We start from the raw sequence: 19,920 nt of genomic DNA, 5'->3' as shown, positions 1-19,920 counted from the left end.
TCTCCCAGTCGACTGTTAAAGGATCTGCAATTCACCATCTCTCGTCTTCAAAGTCTGGAGTTTGCTATCAACTTCCAAAAGTCCATCCTGACTCCCTCTCAGATCATGTGTATCTTGGATGCAGTATTCAGACAGTGCCAGTGTTAGCTTCTCTTCCACCTCCAAAGGTATTGTCATTAACAGCCTTCTTTCAGTTTTTTCTTCCTCTAACTGCCATGCCAGGCAGGCTAGGAGTTTCTTCAGGCCCTGGGATTCATGGCCTCTTCTATTCTTGTGCTTCCTCTTGCCAGACTGCTTATGCAGAAGCTTCAATGGTACCTCAAGTCAGTTTGGCTACAGTATCGTCACCCTCTGAATTTCAGTATACCTCTCCTTCCCAGTCTCAAGAAGGAATTTGAGTGGTGGATTCAACAGTTTGCTCTCAACCCAAGCCAGCCCTTTCAGCCTCATGTCCCTTCTCAAGAGCTGTTCATCGATGCCTTAGACATGGGTTGTGGAAGAATTTTATTTTGGTTACCTGAAAGTTAAGGGTCTCTAGCCTCCCCTTCAGAAGTCAGATAATATTAACATTAAAGAGATGAGAGCTCTGATTTTGTCCCTTCAGGCTTTTCACCCCATGTTCTCTCCAGGCCCCTTAAAGGTGTACACAGACAACACTATAGTGATATGGCATGTCAACAAGCAGGAGGGCATGAAATCTTTACTCCTCTACAGGATGCTGCTTCAGGCCTAGGAAGTGGCTGTCAGTTATCAGCTAACTCTTCAGGCAGTATACATTTCTTCAGAGCACAATCTAGTGGCAGACTCTCTGAGCAGGTCCAAAATGCAGGCTTATGAATGGATGCTTTAAAGAGACATCTTTCTGGACATTGTCCATCGATGGGGTATTTCTCAGGTAGATCTTTTTGCCTTTCATCTGAACAGGCAGCTTCTCTTTTTTGTTCCAGAGTGCTATGTTATCTAGTGTGGAAGATGGACACCCTTTCCTTTCCTTGGAAGGGGATGTTTCTTTAGACTTTCCCTCGTCTTCCTCTACTTTCAAGAATCCTGCAAAAGATTCATCTGGACTCCCCAAAAGTCTTGCTAGTGACTTCCTTTTGGTTCAGACAGCACTGGCTCTCCCTCTTAATGCATCTGGCCAGGGGCAGTCATCACAATTCACCTCACCAGTTGGATCTCCTCACACAGGACAAGGGGTCTCTCATCCACCCCCACTTCTCCAGTCTGCTTGGGACCTTAATGTTGTTTTGGAAAAATTGACTCAGGCTCCTTTTGAGCCTGCAGATTCTGCTTCTTTGCAACTTTGTACCTGGAAGACTGTTTTGTTGCTGGCTCTTACTTCAGCTCGGAGGGTTTCTGACCTCCAGGCCCTTATGGCTATTTCTCCTTTTTGTTTTTTCACAGGGACAGGGTGTCCCTATGTATTACTCCTCCTTTTATGCCCAAGGTTGTAAATGAGTTGTCCTTGAATCAGTCAGTACAACTCCCTTCCTTTTTCCCTTTTCCTCAGTCTGCTAGTGAGAGGCTCCTGGATACCTTTGATTTGCACAGACAGCTCAGGTACTATTTGGATAAAACTAGGACTATTCATAATTCTGATCACCTTTTTGTTTCCTTTCATCCCAGGTCTTTGGGTTTGGCTGTTTATAAGCAAACCATCTCCTCCTGGATACCTAATGCCATTTTCTTTTGTTATTCTTTTCATGGCAAATCTCTGTCTACTTCTGTTAGACCTCATTCCACTAGGGTTGTTGCCTCTTCTGGTGCCCTCTTCAAGGGGTTGGACACCAATTATGTCCTTTAAGCTGCTACTTGGTCTTCAGAGCATACCTTTAATAAGCATTATATGTTGGATATGGTTTCTAGTGCCAGAGATGCTTTTGCTGAAACCATTTTATGTGTGTTTGTTAAAGGATCTTCTCAGCCTTCCACCTCCCATTCTGTTTCTTGAGCTTTTTTTACTCTCCCTTCTATGAAGAATACTACAACAGTGATATAGAAGGACATAGTACAGTTGTGCAAAATCTTACCATAACAGTAGATGTCCTTCTCTTCACTGTTGCAGTATTAGCTCCCTCCCTTCAACTCCCTCCTGTTTATTCTGCATTTTTTCCTTCTGGATGTGCATGGACTCCTTTGTCCTATGGCAACTGTTCTCTTCTGGGGTAATTCAGTTCTAGGTAGTTGCAACTGTATGCCCCTTTTATGCCATATGTTCTGTGTGGGGAGCATAAACGTGATGCATGGCACACACAAGATCTTTTTTAGGCTTTTTCATGCTGTCCGATCATCAGGCTGTCCTGGGCAGGACGTACCTTCTATGAAGAGTACTGCAACAGTGAAGAGAAGGACATCTACTGTTATGGTAAGATTTTACACAACTGTACTTTATTTGAGCATTACCTAAATTTGTTACAAAGTCTTGAAAATGCCAAAACATCATGCAGAATGCCTCCATATGCAATTTTATAGCCCATCTGATTTGAAAATGATGTTTCTGAGGGTTACCCATTTACTGCTGTACATGTGTGGAAGAAGCAGTTGCTAAATGGCAAAATGTTTTTGTAGTTTTCCAAAACTTTCATTCAGGTTAGATCTACAAAATATATGCAGTGGTATTTGGCCAGAAGACTGGTATTAGACAGACAGACACACACACACACACACACGCACACGCACACGCACACGCACACACACACACACACACACACACACACACACACACACACACACAGCTTCTTATTACTGAGCTAGAAGTATTTTTTTGTTTAGTTTGTTGATACTGGCTGCAAAGAAAGTCATTATGAGATGCTAGAAAAGAACAGAGTCCCCTACAAGCTGAGATGTAATTCTAATAACGAGTGAGATTTATGAGATGGAACCTTCACTGAGAAAACAATATAAGCAAGGTAAAGTTATAAATAAATGATGCTCTGAGTGCTAGTTGCAATAAATTGACTCATGGTGGTAGCAGCATAAACAACAAGGCAGATTATTTATCAGTTTTCGTGGACCCATTTGTTAGGGATTTTAGTTGGTGTGTTAATTTTCACCCTCATGGCACAAAGTTTGATTACACAAAGTTTTTGTTGACATTTCTAGTTTTACAGAATTCAGTTCCTTATCTGCAAATTATATATTTTGTTATGTATTAATAGTGTATTAATAGTGAGGTATACCACCCTGTCAAATTCTTAATAAAACAAAGGCTAAACACGAATTGTTATGAATTGGAATATGCTGGAGTGTGAATATTATAGCATTGCTTATACCATTAAAATGGTGTTTGTAAAATAAAACAATTATATACACTATGTAAACTAATCAGGTTTTCATTATACAGGGTCAGAACATTTAAAAGAGCTTCTGAGTTTGATATTTTTGATATAGAGAAAGCAAATAAATAGTTTTTTTTCTGTGTACTAGTTTTTGACCTAGGCTATGAATTCATATAAATGATACCTAGTACAAATTACTGAAAATAACATTGTCACCTTCACTCATTTTCAAAGGTAGGTTTGTAAAACTAATAATTTTCTAGGTCTGACACCTGGATGTCTTTAAATTTCAATTGCTTTAAGTATTTCATGGTGATGGCAGTCATTATATTTCTGAATTTTTGGAAAACTGAAAATGTTGTTGTTCATGACAGGCAATTATTACTCAGATTAAACGGATAACTATATAGGATAAATGGAAAAATGTTTTTAAATATACCTCTGTTTTGTATAGATTACTAATTCTCATTCATCATTTGAAGTATTTAGTAATACTTTACAATTTGTATGACCACGGATCATAGAACGTTACTAGGCTAATGGCCCTGGGGCCCGTACAAGCCTAGCCAAGAGTTTATCCCAAAAAAGAAACTTCAGTCAGCATCTGTCACCCCTGTCATTGAGGGACAAAGGTGGAACCCCTCGGACAAATTTGTGGTTTCCCATCCACTCATCAAGGTTGTGCTTGAAGAGAGCCAATGAGGCACTCTGTTTGACATGTATGAGAAGTCTATTCCAGAGATGGAGCAGCCTCTGGAGACAAAACTGTCTCTCCAGCAGGTTTTGTTGATGTTGCATATTAGATTTAGGTATGAGGAGTTAGACTTATGGATATGGAGCATCTCTAGTAGTGCAGGGTCCGATATTGCCTTGTAGGTGAGACACAGATCACCTCTGAGCAATCTGTATGATACCAAGTAGAGTGATAGTGACTTGAGCCTGTCCACATAGGACAGGTGTTGGAGGCCATGGATTGTCTTTGTGAGGTATTTCTCCGGCCTTTCCAGTTGGTGCAGGTGTTTGGAGAGGCACATACCAAACAGGGCATTATACTCAATTATAGATTTAATGAGGGAGGAGTACAGAGACGTAATGACCTCCTTTTTTTCTGGATGCAATCTCTTTACTAATGAGATGAACCAAGAAAAAGGCTTTTCTGACCACTGCCGCCGCACGATGGCCAAATGTGAGATTGTTGTCAACCTGAGTACCCAGGTCTATCACTACAGATTGTGTGCTTAGGAGGTTGCTGTTGATGTGGTAATCAGTAGAGGCCATGTTTTTGCCGTATGGTATGATATAACTTAAGGCCATGACTTTGGCACCAGTTATTTGTAGCTGTGAGACCCTCCTGCAGTATATTAACATCATTCGGGGAGTCAATGACAGCACCTAACTTACAGTCATCTGCAAAATTGGACAGCCACAGGCTCATTGTCTTTGCCTGGACCTCTGAGAAGTAGATTCCAAACAGTAGGGGTCCCAGGACAGATCTCTGGTGAACACCACTAATGACAGGTCTGCTATCGGAGGTGGTGGCACCTATTTTGACCTTGTGGGTCCTATCTGTGAGCCAGTTGGTCACCCATCTGATGAGATAGGGATTAACACCAAGTTGTGTTAGCTTTTCGATGATGCCCGAGTGGGGGATTGTGTCAAAGGCCTTGGCCAGGTCAAGGTACTGACTTTCCCTCATCCAAGGCCAAGGTACTGACTTTCCCTTATCCAAGGCCTTGGTGACAGTCTCAAAGAAGTCAACTAGATTCACTTAGGAGGTTGTAGTCAGCGTTTGAGAAGTTTTTTAGCCTGGTTACAACTGGGGAGGGTTTGGGTATGAGAGAAGCTTTGAATGAGACAGACCGATGATCTGATCTCACCAGGGAAAAACATACAGATAGTACGAAGGTGCAGCCATATTGGTATGAATTTTTGGTAGTCAAGGCTTCCTATTCCCACAATATACTGTGTATCCTCACAATATGATATCATTTATCTTTCCCTCTCCTCCAGTCTTCTCTTTTCATTTATTTAGAATGGCAGTGTTCTGGATTAGTGCTGTCTTAGACTGCCTAAAAAAAGGAAATAATGCATATTTAACAGAAGTCCAAAATAGCGTGCAGAGACAGCAGAATTGGTAGAGACAGAAAAAGGAAAGATACTTCAGTCACAGTTCTTTATATGTGAAACCACAGGGATCATATTACAGGGCTAGCAAGGCACTTTGTAATCAGAAAAACTTGATGTTGAATGTTGTTTTCAAAGCCATATTTTGGTTAGAAGTGGTGCTCTTTTTCTTTGCACTTGTTCATGAGGCAGTGTTTCCAAAGTTCATTCTAAAAATCTAGGAAAGAAATGTTAATGAGCAAGGCAGCTACATGGACCATTATGATTTTTTTCACATTTCTGAATATTAAATTAATTTGTTCATTGTAGTATAGTAATTTATATTGTTTCTTTTTTTGGCATAAAAGTGACAAGATTTATAGTTGTAGCAAAATGCATGTCACAAGTTTTCTTAATATTGTACATTCTTGTCATTGCCTGAAATGTGAGCATTCAGCCGATAACATCAAGCTATTTATTACACTTGCTTTTTGTTACAGTGCAGTGTTTTGTTTTCTTGCAGGAAAGTCCTGTGAAACAACTTAAGGAGGTAAAAATAGTGGAACCAGAAATGGTAAGTGCCATTCTTCAGTTACTGCAGCAAAGACTGAACATAGTCTGATATAAAATGTCAAAATATGACCAATGAAACATCATCAAATGATTTCTGATTAAATATGCTATTAAACCAGCTGTGACTACATCAAAGTTTTTTAGTGAAAGAATAAAACTGATCTGAAAGCACTATCCGTGTGCATCCCTCAGAAACAAAGGCATAGTGTAACAAAAAGACAAAGGTAAAACTTGCTGCAGTTTCTTAATATATATCAAGAAAGGAAAGAGGAGTTAGACATGACTTACACAATGCTGGTAAGCTTTAGTATGTTTACAATGTTGTAGAATTCATTTGGTTCCCTGTCTAGTTTATATACACTGATCATACCACTTAACCATGGAAAAAATTGGGTTTGAAATGTCTGATCCACTGACTCTGAGTTAAACTCTTTGCACAGTTGTGTGAATCTCAGTAAAGCAGGGTACTGAAAAAAAAAAACTTAAGTCCCACCTTTTGGTGGCAATGAGATTATAGCTGCATGCATGTGCCTAGAGTGTGACTACATGTGTGTCAAAAACCATACAGGCAAAATATAAACAATCTGTTCAAGCATGTACACAAGCATGTCTGTGAAGCCATGCACTTACACAAGAGCGGCCATCTAAGACCCCCCCCCAAATGAAAATGGTCTCACACTGTGACAAACATACGTATACACCCTCACATCTCCCAAGTATATCCCCTGCCTGAACAAGATGTTACTGCCAGCAGACAAAGGTGAGGACCCAGGTAAATACTGCCTAGCTACTTATTCAAAGAATACAGAAGAGGACAGACCAGGGACAAGCAGGTGACTTGCTATTCGCACACAACTGTGACACAGAGTATTACTGCCTGGAGTACAGTAGCCTGTAATACTCTATCTCATAGCGTATTACACTATTACACACACACACGCACATACACACACACACACACACACACACACACACACACACACACACACACTGGACAACATTATTCACCTGGCCTAAGAATCAGAATTTGGGCAGGGCAAAGCAGAGTAGCTTTGCATTGTTCAGATCCTCCCTTTGGAAACAAGGCATTAATAGCCACATACACTTACATACATTTTTGCAGTGCTCTGCATGGATCTTATGTAGTATGGACATCTCTGAATCACTGTACTATACAAGTATCCTTGAAGAGCAGTGCACAGGGGTATGTAACAGCTTAATTTGCATAGGCCATGCCCACATACTACCAGGTGTACATGCAATACAATAACTCTTGATGCTATTTAAGGTATCCCCGTGCTACAGAACAGAGATGCCACTAAAGCTGTCTCCTGGGGTTTGCCCAAGAAAGACATTCAAATCACTTTTATTTTTTCTTATGTTATGTCCTTTACTATCACATATTCACATCATAGTAATGTTGTCTGTTGCACATAACATTATTCATCTTCTAAAAATCAGCTTTCTCATGTAGCCTGAGGTATACTATACTGTCATCTCTCATTGCCTCATTCCATAACAAGGCCAGACTTTGTGTCACTCTTCTAATCTCTCCTGACAAGACTTTTAACTGGTAGACTTGGGTCTAAGGTATGAGAAAGTAGAAAGAAATAAGTTTGCAATGCTCTTTCATTTTATCTATGCACTCTGGTTTCCTTCCACATTACAAAAATATGTTGGTTAAATTGACTTCTTGTTCTAAGTATTTCCTACTTTTGTATTGTGGAACTTTTCTCCCTTGATCTTCCCGGGATCCAAGCCATTGTCTTGGTGATATTAATAGCATTAAAACTAAATTAAATAAATAATGCTGGAGGATTCTCCAGTCTTTGATTAGACCTTTTGGTGTATGTTCCTTTCCTATATCCTGCATCAATATTCCAATATCTCATTCACATAACTCCTTCCAAGAGAAAGCTAGCTGGGGTGCAGTTGCTCTGTGTTATCAGTTTTATCCTGAAATTACACCAGGGCAATTTATTCATCTCTGAAAGGCATGTATTCACTGCTGTGATCTCACTTCCCTCACACCAACAAGGCAAAGATAAAAGAGGATATTAGGAGTGCAGGAGCCAATAACCATAAGAATCAGTAGTAATAACCCCATAAAGGATTAGCAGGTCCTGCAGTTTATTTATTTAATTTATTTATTTTTTGTTTGTTAACTGGTAAGTGGGTTGAACCAAGGGCCTTTTTCAGTCATGACCCGGGCTATTTGGCAACACAATGAGACAGAAATTTGAACATCTTATTTACAACATGTAATCACAAACACACACACTGCGGTGGTGGTGCTGTGGTAGCGTTGTCACCTCATAGCAAGACATTGTCCCATTCGATTCTCAGCTACAGCGTCTTCTGTGTGGAGGCATATGTGAATGGGGTGTGCCTTCGTTGAAGGTTGTACGTCAGGGCTGGTAACCAGGTACGTAAAAATCCACTACCAATCATTAGCGGACCGGAGTTCCGCTGTGGCGACCCCTAACCGGGAAAAGCCAAAAGACACAAACAAAGTCACAAAAACACACACACACACACACACACACACACACACACACACACACACAAAGTCATATTCATATAAATGATTTGACCCTATGACATAAAATTTTAGTTTTGGTAGTTCTTGACAATTTCCATATTATTTACAACAGCTGGTAATAGTCAATCCAATAAGAATGTTAACTAGAGCTATAAAATCATATAAAACAAAACTGTTAAAAGAAATTAATATAAGAAATATCTATAAGAAACACCAGATTTCAGAAGCAAAAATTCTTTGTTACATCAGTAAGTGCTTTAGTTTTCCAAACTTACAAGAGTTCATCAGGCTGACAGACTTAAGACAGGAGTGACGCTGTGTGTTCTAATCTGTGCCACATGATTCTTTATCAGTACTGCCCAGTATCTTACTACAGAAATATGGCTCTTGGTTCCAAGACATTTATTTACATGTCAATGTCTTTGTTTTATTTTGTGGCCATGTCTTACTTGTAACTCTGAATTCTAGTGTGGACCACAATGAAGAAGAGAATCACTCACTGTGATTATATCTTGCACAAGGTGGTTGTATAAAGACATTTGTTTGTTTTAATGTTTTTTATTTATCTACCAGAATGTTTCAAACTAAACTTCTGCCTATCAGTAACAAAGAATGACATTGAGATTTTTATTCTAAAATGTCTGAATATGCTGTTGAACACGTTTTTATCAGCAACCATGCCGAAGTCTCCACAAGATATGCTGCTAATATGTAACCCAAAATATAAGGAAATACATTTGGATGAACAGGTATACCAGTCTGGAAGAGCATCACTGAAAATGTGAGACAAAGCACAGACTTTCCCCAAAACTCTGTTCCAATGCCTGAGTTAGAAACAGATGAGGCTTTCTGAATTCTTCTTGGCGAATGGAGAAAAAGTACTATGGAAATGTATTCCTTTAAAAGTAACGTAGGTTACCAGCAAACAGTCATCTAAGCCGGGACTGACTATATGGTCACATTGTGCAAGTGACACAGGTGTGATGCCAGCAATTTTCAAAATATCAAATGAAGCTTCCATAGTATTATTCCTCCATAACAAAAATAAAATGCACACACACACATACACACACACACACACACACATACACACACACACACACACACACACACACACACACACACACACACACACACACACACATACACACACATATTCACACACACACACACACACACACACACACACACACACACACACACACACACACACACACACACAGACATACAGAAGTATAAAAGTCATTTTGACTATGCTGTATCCCATACACAAAAGGTTGTGGGATGTATGTTTGTCCTGTGAGGATAATCTTTGGGATTTTGAATGCTGCAAGACAGATTTCCAAAGAGACACTTCTAGACATTCACTTAATGATATTTTTTAAGTTTGATTTTATTTTTTCAGGCTTCAGCACCCCCTCCCATGCTACATGATCATATTAATAGCAACATTTTGGAGTAAGGTATCTTACATTTACCCCAAGAAGGCAAAAACCTCAAACATTTTAACCAATTGCTATATCACCAGCTAAAAAAATAAAGACCTAAAACTTTTTGGGGCACATCATCAAAAATAATTTATTTATTTGACATTTGTTTACTGGGAAAGTCCGACTTAGAATGAAGCCAATTTTCAACAGTGGCCCAGGGTGAAATGCTCCAGACACGTCATTGTAATGTGGGATGAAACCTGAGCACCCAGAGGAAACCACAGAAGGCACTCCAGCCAAGAATCGAACTGGAAAACCTCTTGCTGTGAGGCGATAATGCTACAGCTGCACCACTGCACCTTCCATAACATAATACCCTTCACCACCACCTAGTCACCTAATCAAAATGTTAGTGACTTTGTCATGTTCAGCATCAGCATCAAAATCAACAGGCATCCATCCAAATCTGTGAAGTCACATCTAACTCCTGTAGCAACCCCATGAACAGCTGTCATTTTCTATAGAGTTTACAAGGCAAGTAGGGAAGAGAATTATATTGTCTGGCCTTTCTTTTATAACACACATGCAGAAACACACGCACACACATCGCACATATAGCTATGGATAATTTAGAGTTGTCAATCAGACTATCACATTGGGTCATAGGAAATACAAAGCAAGAAAACTGTCAAAATCCACTCTCATACTGTACCTCACTTCTCAAGGAGGACAAGGCAGGTCAGTCCTGGTGTAAATTTACGGTTATCCATCCAATCATCCAGGTTTGATCTGAAGGATGCTATGGAGTAACTCTGTTTAACTTGCAGGGGAGGTCTGCTCTCGAAGTAGGGTATTGAGTAATACATTTCTCTCCATTTTATTCATGTGCTGGTGACAATTTAAGTCTGTAGTTCTGGTATAAATAGAGCTTTCTGAGTTGTGAAGATACAGACGATCAAGGAGAACAAGTTCCCTAATAGTATAAAATGTAATGCATAGATCTCACCCCACAAGAAACTACAAGAAACCAAAAAATTAGTTAGCACTTCAGGCCTTTACTTGTAACTCAGGAACTTTAGGTCAACAGTCTTCTTGGTCAGAAACCTCTGGGACATTTCCAGTTGCATAATATATTTAGAAAGGTACATCATGAAAGAGGCATTGTACTCAATAATTGGTCTAATTAGGGCTGCATACAGAAGGATGATAATTTCTTTGATCTAGATGATATGACTTTAGATATTAGTTGTACTAAACAGAAAACGTTTCTGACTTACTGTTGCCACATTGTGGTCAATGGAGAGGGAATTATTGACCTAGGTTTCAAGATACCTAACTTTAATTATTATCATCTTGAAGTGGGGTATTGTCTATAGTGTACATTGAGGGAGAGAGCTACTTATCTAATGTGGCAATACTATACTTTGTCGTGTTTAATTTTAGCCCCTTTTCCATATACCACTGGTTTACAATAGTTAGTTACTGCTGTAATGAATGGGTATCAGAGGGAAAATTAACAATAATACTCAGTTTGTAATCATCTGCTAACTTAACCAAAGATCTTGATTCCCAGACTGGAGATCGGAGAATAGATGCTGAGTAAGAGGTGTCCCAGTATTGTGCTCACCATTGTGTTCATACTTCTGAGGAGGTGCCTGCCCCCTTAACTATGTGCATTTTATCTTTCAGCCAGTTGGCTATTCACCAAACCACAAATGGATCTCCTTTTAAGGAACTTAGCTCATAAGAAATGGAGGATGTATGTGTTTTGGCCAGATTCAAATAAGCTGTGTGAATAGTATGACTGCTGTATACAGCCTGTGTGACCTTTTCAAAGAAGTTAACTAAATTAAGTAGACAGAATTTCCCTTTGAGAAAAAAATTGATGTGATTCTAACCTGATACTGTTTTTGATATCATAGTCTACGAGGTCAGATATGATGCATTCCTTGGCTATGCAGATTAGACTAGTTAGGTTAATGAGTCTATAGTTTCCCAGCTCTGTGGTAAGGTCATTCTCGTGTAGTGGTATTACCACTGCAGTTTATCATATGCCAGGGACAGATGCTCAAGTTAAACAATTTAAGGAGGGGCTCCAGAAAGGCATAATATATCTAGAAAGGGGCTAAAATTAAACATGACAAAAGCATGTTAGGCACCGATTATTAGGCATTAATTATCAGGCCCCATAGAGGTAATAGTTTTGGTCTCAGACAGTTTGTTCAGAAAGTGTTCTTTTGTGGTAATAGGAGAAGGAAGGGTTTTGGGAATTTGTGGAAATAAAACAGGGGTAAAGTCTGTTCAGTAGTGTACTTGCTATGCATACTGGGTCTGAGAGGTTGGTGCCATTTCTGATCAGTATAAAACACTGCTCAGTGTTATTTATTAGTTCCCTAATGTAGCTAAAGAACTACTTATAACTATCCATGGCTTCAAAAGCTAAGTAGGTTCATGACTTGCCTTATTGTCCCAAATAGTAGTTTTTAGTTCCTTACCAATATTCTTGATGCAATCTTTAATATAAGGAATTTTAGATCTGTTGTGTGACTTAGAGTTTTTTTTTCCTTTGGTAATAAGGTTTATTTAAGGTAGTTGACCGCCAGGGTGGTTTGGACTTACATTTCCAATTGTATTTGGTTCTAATAGGGACTGCCAGGTCTAGGCACTATCTATGTAGGAACAGAACCCATTTGTATAAATAGCTATGTCAATATTGAGCCTTTGAGGGGGTTTATCCATTAGAAGTCCTTGAATTCAGAATCACTGGCTGCAGGGATTTAGAGATTTTGAAAAAGAAGTGAACACACCGCACATAGTTTGTGTTCCTAAGAAAATGATTGTTACTTCATGTCAAGTTTTGCCACCTTTGATATGCTGTAGAGCCATTGGGTTACAAAGGTTAAATTACTGCTAAGTAGTTCTGCCAAAGTGAGGCATAAACCAATGCACAGAAGATTAATAACAAACTATATGGAAGCAAAACAGTCACCATGTAAAACTAATTGGAGTGATGCATTTAGTGGAAAGACTGTAAGAAGGAATGTGACAAATTTTGAGAGGGAAATTGTTTGAACTGAAAAAAAAAGTTAAAGTCAATCTAGTCACACTAGGTCAGGAGGATATTTTTCCATAAGAATAAGATAATTAAGATGACAGATAGAAATGCAAGAAATGGAAATAAGGCTGAACTAAAACTTTGAAAACTGAAATAAACAAACTGAACTGTCCAATTAAACAAAGTATGAGACAAGTTCAGACAATGTTTGAAGAAAATTTATATAAAGATATTGAGCATGATATGAAATCATTTTATAGGTACATAAGATGTGATATGGGTAAAAACATACAAATCAATAAACTGTGTGTAAATTCATTTTTTTTTCTCACAATACATTATAGAAAGATTTACAAATCTTATGCAAACAGTTTGGCTGCAATAAGGGAGTAATAAATTGTGCTTGCAACATCTGAATAACTTCAGATACTGAAATTAAATTAGGTTATTTTGAAAAGAAACTGCAAGCTGGACTAAAAAAAGCACCGGAAAGAGACAGAATTAGTAATAATGACTTGAGAACACTTCTGTATGAATTCAGCAGTACTATTATATCTGTTACTCACTAGGTCACTTAAGTATGGTAACATTTTTTCAAGGTTGAAGACACACACTTTTTATACCCATCTTTAAGGGAAGGGGAATCCATATGTTTACTTTCTTGTTTTGGAAAAATAGTGGAGACGATTATTTTGGATAAATTATTGTCCAAACTCTAAAGGGTGAGAATCAAAACCATATATCATCACACATATGTTGAAAATAGATCTATGACTACCTGTTACGTGGTGTTCAATAATATGATAACAACTATAAATGAAAACTAGTGCTTTGATGTAATTTATATAGCCTTATCCTCAGCCTTTGATAGGGTCTTTCACAAAACACTGATCAATAAATTAGAATAACTAGGTATTATGTCATGTCATGGGGTGCAGCGGTCAAAAAGGCAGTTTAAGGTAGTTTTATTTTTAAGTGTCAATTTTCATATAAATGTTGCTCTTTTGTGATCACAAAAGTGAGAGTGTTAATTACATAAAATTTGTATTTCTTACACAAAGCCATATTTACTCCTCTTTGAATAAAAACACCTTAATACTCATATTTAACTGGCATATGAACATCATAGTCTTTATATATGGTTTGAAAAACTAGAAAAGAAATGTAGCATTAGGAAAAATAGCACATTATTTGGGATACTCAGTCTAAGTGAATCATGTGGCAGCCATACTAAATCTAATGCAGTCTGAATAATCAAAAGAAATAGTACAAAATCCTGCCTCTTGATAGACATAAAACATAATGTAACAGACATAAAACTGAAACACTAGCTCTGTCGTACAGACCCAAATTATTCTTAATCTACAGTGTCTCCTAACAGCCATCACAAATGCCATGCTATAAAAATGTGTAAACATTTTATAAATGCATTCAATAAAACAGTCCTTCTCCACATAGAAAAATTATAAACCTCACCTATTTCACACAACCAAATCCCCCTTTCCATTCTATATCCATATCATGGCCCTGATAATTAAACTGAATTAGAAACCTTCACAATGGACTGTGAAAGGAGTACATTAGATCTTTCACAAAAACACGGGAACAAGCCATTGGTCTCTGAAGAACTAATTTTAGGTAAGGAAGAGAGTACATTATCTGCTTACTTCATGTTAGTAGATCCTAAGAAAATAGGTCCTTCTTTAACTGAAATGGCAGCCTTTCTAATCAATAACAAAACAAACCAATAAGGAGCACATAGTCTGCACTGAAAATGCTTACTAGCTGCAAATTGTTTCATGACCCAAAGTACAGATAAATATCAGTCTTAATGACAGCATCTTTCCCCTTCCTCTGAAGCAAACCAAAACTCTAGACTCCTAATGATGACTGGATAGTAAAGAAAAGAACATATCACCTCTTGCTTACCACAACCAGAATCCGTCTGTTAAGTAAAAAAGCCATTTCCTTAGTTTCAAAAGAAACATTTCATAGAAAGTCTCAACAGTTGAAATTCCTTATGCCCCTGCATACTGAGAGGTCATCCCAACCAATAACTGCTGAAGTCTATTGTACCATTGCTAATAGTTCTCATAATATCATTTTTTATTATGTAGTCGAAGGGACATAATTCAATATTTCAGCTTACATTCAGTTGTTAGCCACCAAGCTCCAGTTGTATCCTACACTTCCCCCACAAATAAACATTTAGCAAGGAAAAAAAATCCACTACATCCTATTCTAAATCAGCTGTAGATAAATGCACTTTTCAATGTCTACAAGAAGCAACATCCCCAAAAGAGTTAACATCAAAGCTTAATGAAACAAAGGCAATCTGCCATGTCAGCTTGAAAAATAAGAAATTCTGCCCTGACAAAAATGTAACCAACAAAGGTCTGCAAAACACTCTGATGTAAGACCTGCCCAAAAGATGAAAAACATCATGAACCAGCGTTGCATGTACCACTTTTAAGGGACAGGTTTCATCCCTATGAAGTCTTCTCCTTTATCTCACCAGTAATTCAGGATTAAAATGACATACTGCCTGCTCCATTCTGGGAAAATGGAGGTCAAGCCGCCTGTTGTGGAGACAAGCACATAAACCAGAGGGCTTGGATTACAGTCCCCTTACCCCTAAGCAGCAGGTTACCAAAGTAACTTCTGGGTGAGACCAAGGAACTTTTTAACAAGACCAAGAAGGGGACAAGAAACTAAGAGATGGCAGGGAACAAATGAGTAGCACAGTAGCTGAGAAATGTTGATGGCTGCCAGGAGTAATGACAAAAAGTACTAAGAAAAAAATCACCAGCTAGTTACACAAGAAATGATGGATAGAAATGTGGCAAATTTATATAAAATCAATTTCCTTCTCAGTTTGTAGATAAATCCAAAAGCACTGCTTTATACCTAACCAGCACCCAGATGGACGGCTCATATAATATTCAGATAATCCCAAATATGCTAGAGAGGAGAGCAAAACAAACAGCCCACCTCATTTGAACCCTTTGACTACATTGTCAAATGGAAATGTTTTCCATTATAATATCCCTTAGAATTGTAGCCTATGATCTTGAAAGCAAAGTAAATGGTTAACATTTACAGCTCCAGTAAAGCATCAGTGTGGCCCAGTATCCGCTTTCACCTGCTTTGTCTGACTCTCTCCATCCAGTATGCCTTCAGAATAAGCAAAGCTTGCATGCAGAGTTAAGTTCCTACTATCAAATTCAGACAGGGAATCTTCCTCTGCATGCAGAATTGAAAAAGTATTATATATCTTCACATGCTCTGAACTACAGGTCTTTTTATGCACAACAAACCCACCCATAATAAAAACAGACTTCCTTGACTTATCTGTGGCATCCATGGTATTTAAAATAGGAAGAGCAGAAGAGATTTTAGGAATGACACAGACATGAGACAGTACTGAGTACCATACAAAGTGCAGTCTACAGACTGGTATTATGATGACATGACCCCCACACACACATCCACACATACCAATGCCTTGATCATCTTGCATAGCATACACAACCTTACTGTTAACCTACGCTCATACTGTATGCTAAGCAGATGCTGCAGAACACTTCCTTTGCTGTTAAATGGGTATATGCTTTCCATGCCAAGATTAACAGGTTCTTCGAGTACAGTATAACCAGGTAAGGTGCCAAGGTCCTGGTTACAGTTTGAGTCTTAAACTAAATCAACACATAAGACTTTGTAGGAAACCAGTTTTATCACTTCTGAACTTATCGCTAATACAACTCACTGAAATGATGATCTTGCAGTCTGTGGGTTTAAAACTTAAAATTAGTAAAAACATTCTCTGGTAATGTGACTGAGAAGGCATAGTTGCAAACAGCATAGTTTTGAAGAGAACATAGTCAGGAAACAGAGTCAAACTCACCTAGTAGGGAAACATTAACTGTATTTTGCCTCTCTACACAGCAGCAGAAGCAGCAAACTCCTAGGTTTATTTATTATTTGCTTATGTATTTGATATCTGCACAGTAAAGGAGAATAAACAGGAACATAGGAAGGATCAGGCTCCCAAACTCTGCTCAGAGAATCTCTCTCTCTCTCTCTCTCTCTCTCTCTCTCTCTCTCTCTCTCTCCTTGCAGTTGGTGTCTGCTGGTCAAAGCTCACAGCAGGAGTACTCTGAAGCAAACTGGAAACATATCTTAGCTAGTAGCAACTCCTCCATTGTTTTAAAACGCAGCATCACTATACATAAGATTTAAAATGTAGAATAAAGAACTGACACATAATGCCAGAAAATATAAGACATATTTAAGGTAAAAAATTCAGTACATCACAGAAGTGCGCTTCACAAGTATATAAGTGCCTTCTGTGCGGAGTCTGCTTGTGCTCCCTGTGTTTGCATGGGTGTCCTGCAGGTGCTCTGGTTTCCTCTCTTATTCCCAAGACATGCTGCAGGTGGATTGGGCAATCTAAATTGGCCCTAGCTGTGCATTTCTGTGCCTTCTTAGGAAAGTTGGCTGCCAGGTTTGCAACTCAACACGATAAAACTGTACTATCACTTGTTCTGTGGACCAATGATCCACTGTGGTGACCCCTAATGGGAGCAGCCGAAAGGAGAAGAACTAAATAAGCATGGGTTAACACAATGTCAGCCCAGTAAATATTTTTTACATAACTTAATACTAATGTGTCAATAATGTCCTGGGTTGTAATGAAATTAAATACACACAGATGTTCAGTATGACGCAGTACCCCATGCAAACAGCAGAAACCCAGAATAAATGAGCACACTAAGATGTTCTCTTTCTATATGAAGGTAGGCAACTCACCAATCCAGGACAAAACCTAGAGGCAGAGAATTCCTGAAACCAGTCCACAGATAATGTTGATGAACACTCAACTGGAACAAGAATTCTTTCTTGCACGAGCCAGCACTTCTGCACACTGTCCAGAGAATCCCTCACACAGTAGCTAAGACACACTTTCAAAAGGCAGCCAAAACATCTGTAGACAACACCCAAAGGATATTTACAGAAGGCATCTCAATTATATGGTGCAGCAAACAAAAATGTCAAATCAGCCACTACTCCAAGTAAACAGGAGAAACAAGGAGTAAATATTCTAAGATGATCCACATCCAGATAAAAACAGGACGTTTTTGTTGTACATTCCACCAGTTCAGAACAATAATTTTCAAGAATCGAAGACTTCTGAATCAAAATCCTAGACAATGCCAGTGAAGACTTCAAAAGGAGCAATAATTCTTTCCAGCATGAAGTCAGCAGTTATGAATACCACCTACAGAGTCACTCAAACAAATAAGACAGACTTCCAAAAGACACGCAAACATCTGAAGATGACAGCCAAGGGACATTTATTGAAGGCATCTCAGCCTGATAAAGAACAGTAACAATGGGCAATAAATTCCGAATTGTAACACTCCAACCTTCAAAGTGTCTTAGCATACAGTAGCTCACACTTCCCAGCATCCTAAATGATTTAAACAGTGCCAACAATCTGCCAAGAGTCTATCTGCAGCAAATAATAATACATTTTAAAATTATAAAATGTTCAAAGTCTAAATAAAAAAAATAACATAAATATTCTTACCAGAGGTGTCCTCCATATGCATCTGCCAATGTCTTTGGACATGCATATCCTGATCCAAAGTCCTATGTGATTCATAAAGAGTGATACACAATTGGGCAATACATTGCATTGCATGCAGTTTTACGCCATTATGTACCAGATTATTCTATGCATGAAATACACACACAAATATCCCCTAACAAAGGATTATATGCAATTCACAAAGATGATACCAGCTGCACATGGGCTGGTCCCAGTGGGGTAACTTATAGGACTAGAACCATGTAGCTACAGATGTTATAGTGCTTGTCACCACACTGATTGTTTCCCTTCTGATATGCTGCTCAACTAACAGAACTGAGCAACAACATCAGTTAAAAAAATAAAAACACTCCTTTGCTTAGTAGAAACCCTACTGCAATGGAGTTCCTTGTGGTGCAAACAAACCTGCTATCACAACCACACGTCTCCACACCATATAGTGACAATGCTGAATTTCCACCAATGAGAGCTTGCACAGAATTCAATCCCCTCTTTACCATATTATGATAATGACCCTAGCTCTTGCAAAATGAATAAAAATCCTTTATGACTCACTATGTAACATGACAATAAAGCACAATGGAGCAAGGAACAGATACCTTTGTATGGTATGTTAAGTACGTACATTACTAAGTCATTGTTTCCTGCTTCATTATGCAGTGCTGTCATACCACACAGCAATTCCCCTATCTGTAGCAAATGCAAATGTGACATAGGTCACTACTATGTACAATGAGCACTTGTCTGTCCTTCACAGATGTTGGCAGTCATCTGTGCACCACTATTCATTATGATGATCCATGTTTATGAATCACAGCAATCAATGGTGATGTACTAAATACAGTGCACAGATTGCACATATGCAACTGCACACTATTTATGAATATCTTGATATGATATCTGGCAAGTGGTACAATCAATCATTTAGAGCTGACATGTAACAATGCCAACTGTGACAGGATGATTGAGACCCTTAACAGGATGCCAGCAAATGTTGGACACATTTTTGCTGCCATGGATGATCATGGGTGGTTGAAGAAGGGCATTATTAAGGGTTTCCATCTGACATGCCTGATGCAAAATCATATTAAATGAAAATTACTCATTACAGTTGAAGTACCTCATACACGATGTATTATTATATTTGCTTTCTTCATTTAGGCCACTGCAGATTGCAGATCATATGTGATATAGTAATAATATATTGCTTATGCTTTACTGAAGATGGTGTGTCTTTAGGGTGCTACTGCTTTCAGCATGTCATCGGGTTTTATTTGCATTTAGGATTTACAAAAGTTGGTTTATATCTCCACTGCTTAGATTAACAG

The 19,920-nt window shown here is 38.5% G+C and overlaps 1 protein-coding gene across 4 annotated transcripts in view; it reads left to right on the top strand.

Moving 5' to 3' along the window:
- The window catches only part of KIAA2012 (KIAA2012 ortholog), a 971,910-nt gene that overhangs the window by 576,572 nt on the left and 375,418 nt on the right, over positions 1–19,920 (top strand). For all 4 annotated transcript variants that reach the window (XM_044075102.1, XM_044075103.1, XM_044075104.1 and 1 more), the window contains exon 14: positions 5,905–5,955. In XM_044075102.1, the coding sequence (XP_043931037.1) occupies positions 5,905–5,955 (51 nt within the window). The remainder of the gene's footprint in view (positions 1–5,904; positions 5,956–19,920) is intronic.

Source organism: Protopterus annectens, chromosome 6.part0 (genome assembly GCF_019279795.1).
Source record: "Protopterus annectens isolate FY-2018-M chromosome 6.part0, PAN1.0, whole genome shotgun sequence".
In the NCBI taxonomy this organism is placed as follows: domain Eukaryota; kingdom Metazoa; phylum Chordata; order Ceratodontiformes; family Protopteridae; genus Protopterus; species Protopterus annectens.
Note: the sequence above shows the minus strand (reverse complement) of the source record. Positions and strands in the feature narration are given on the sequence as shown.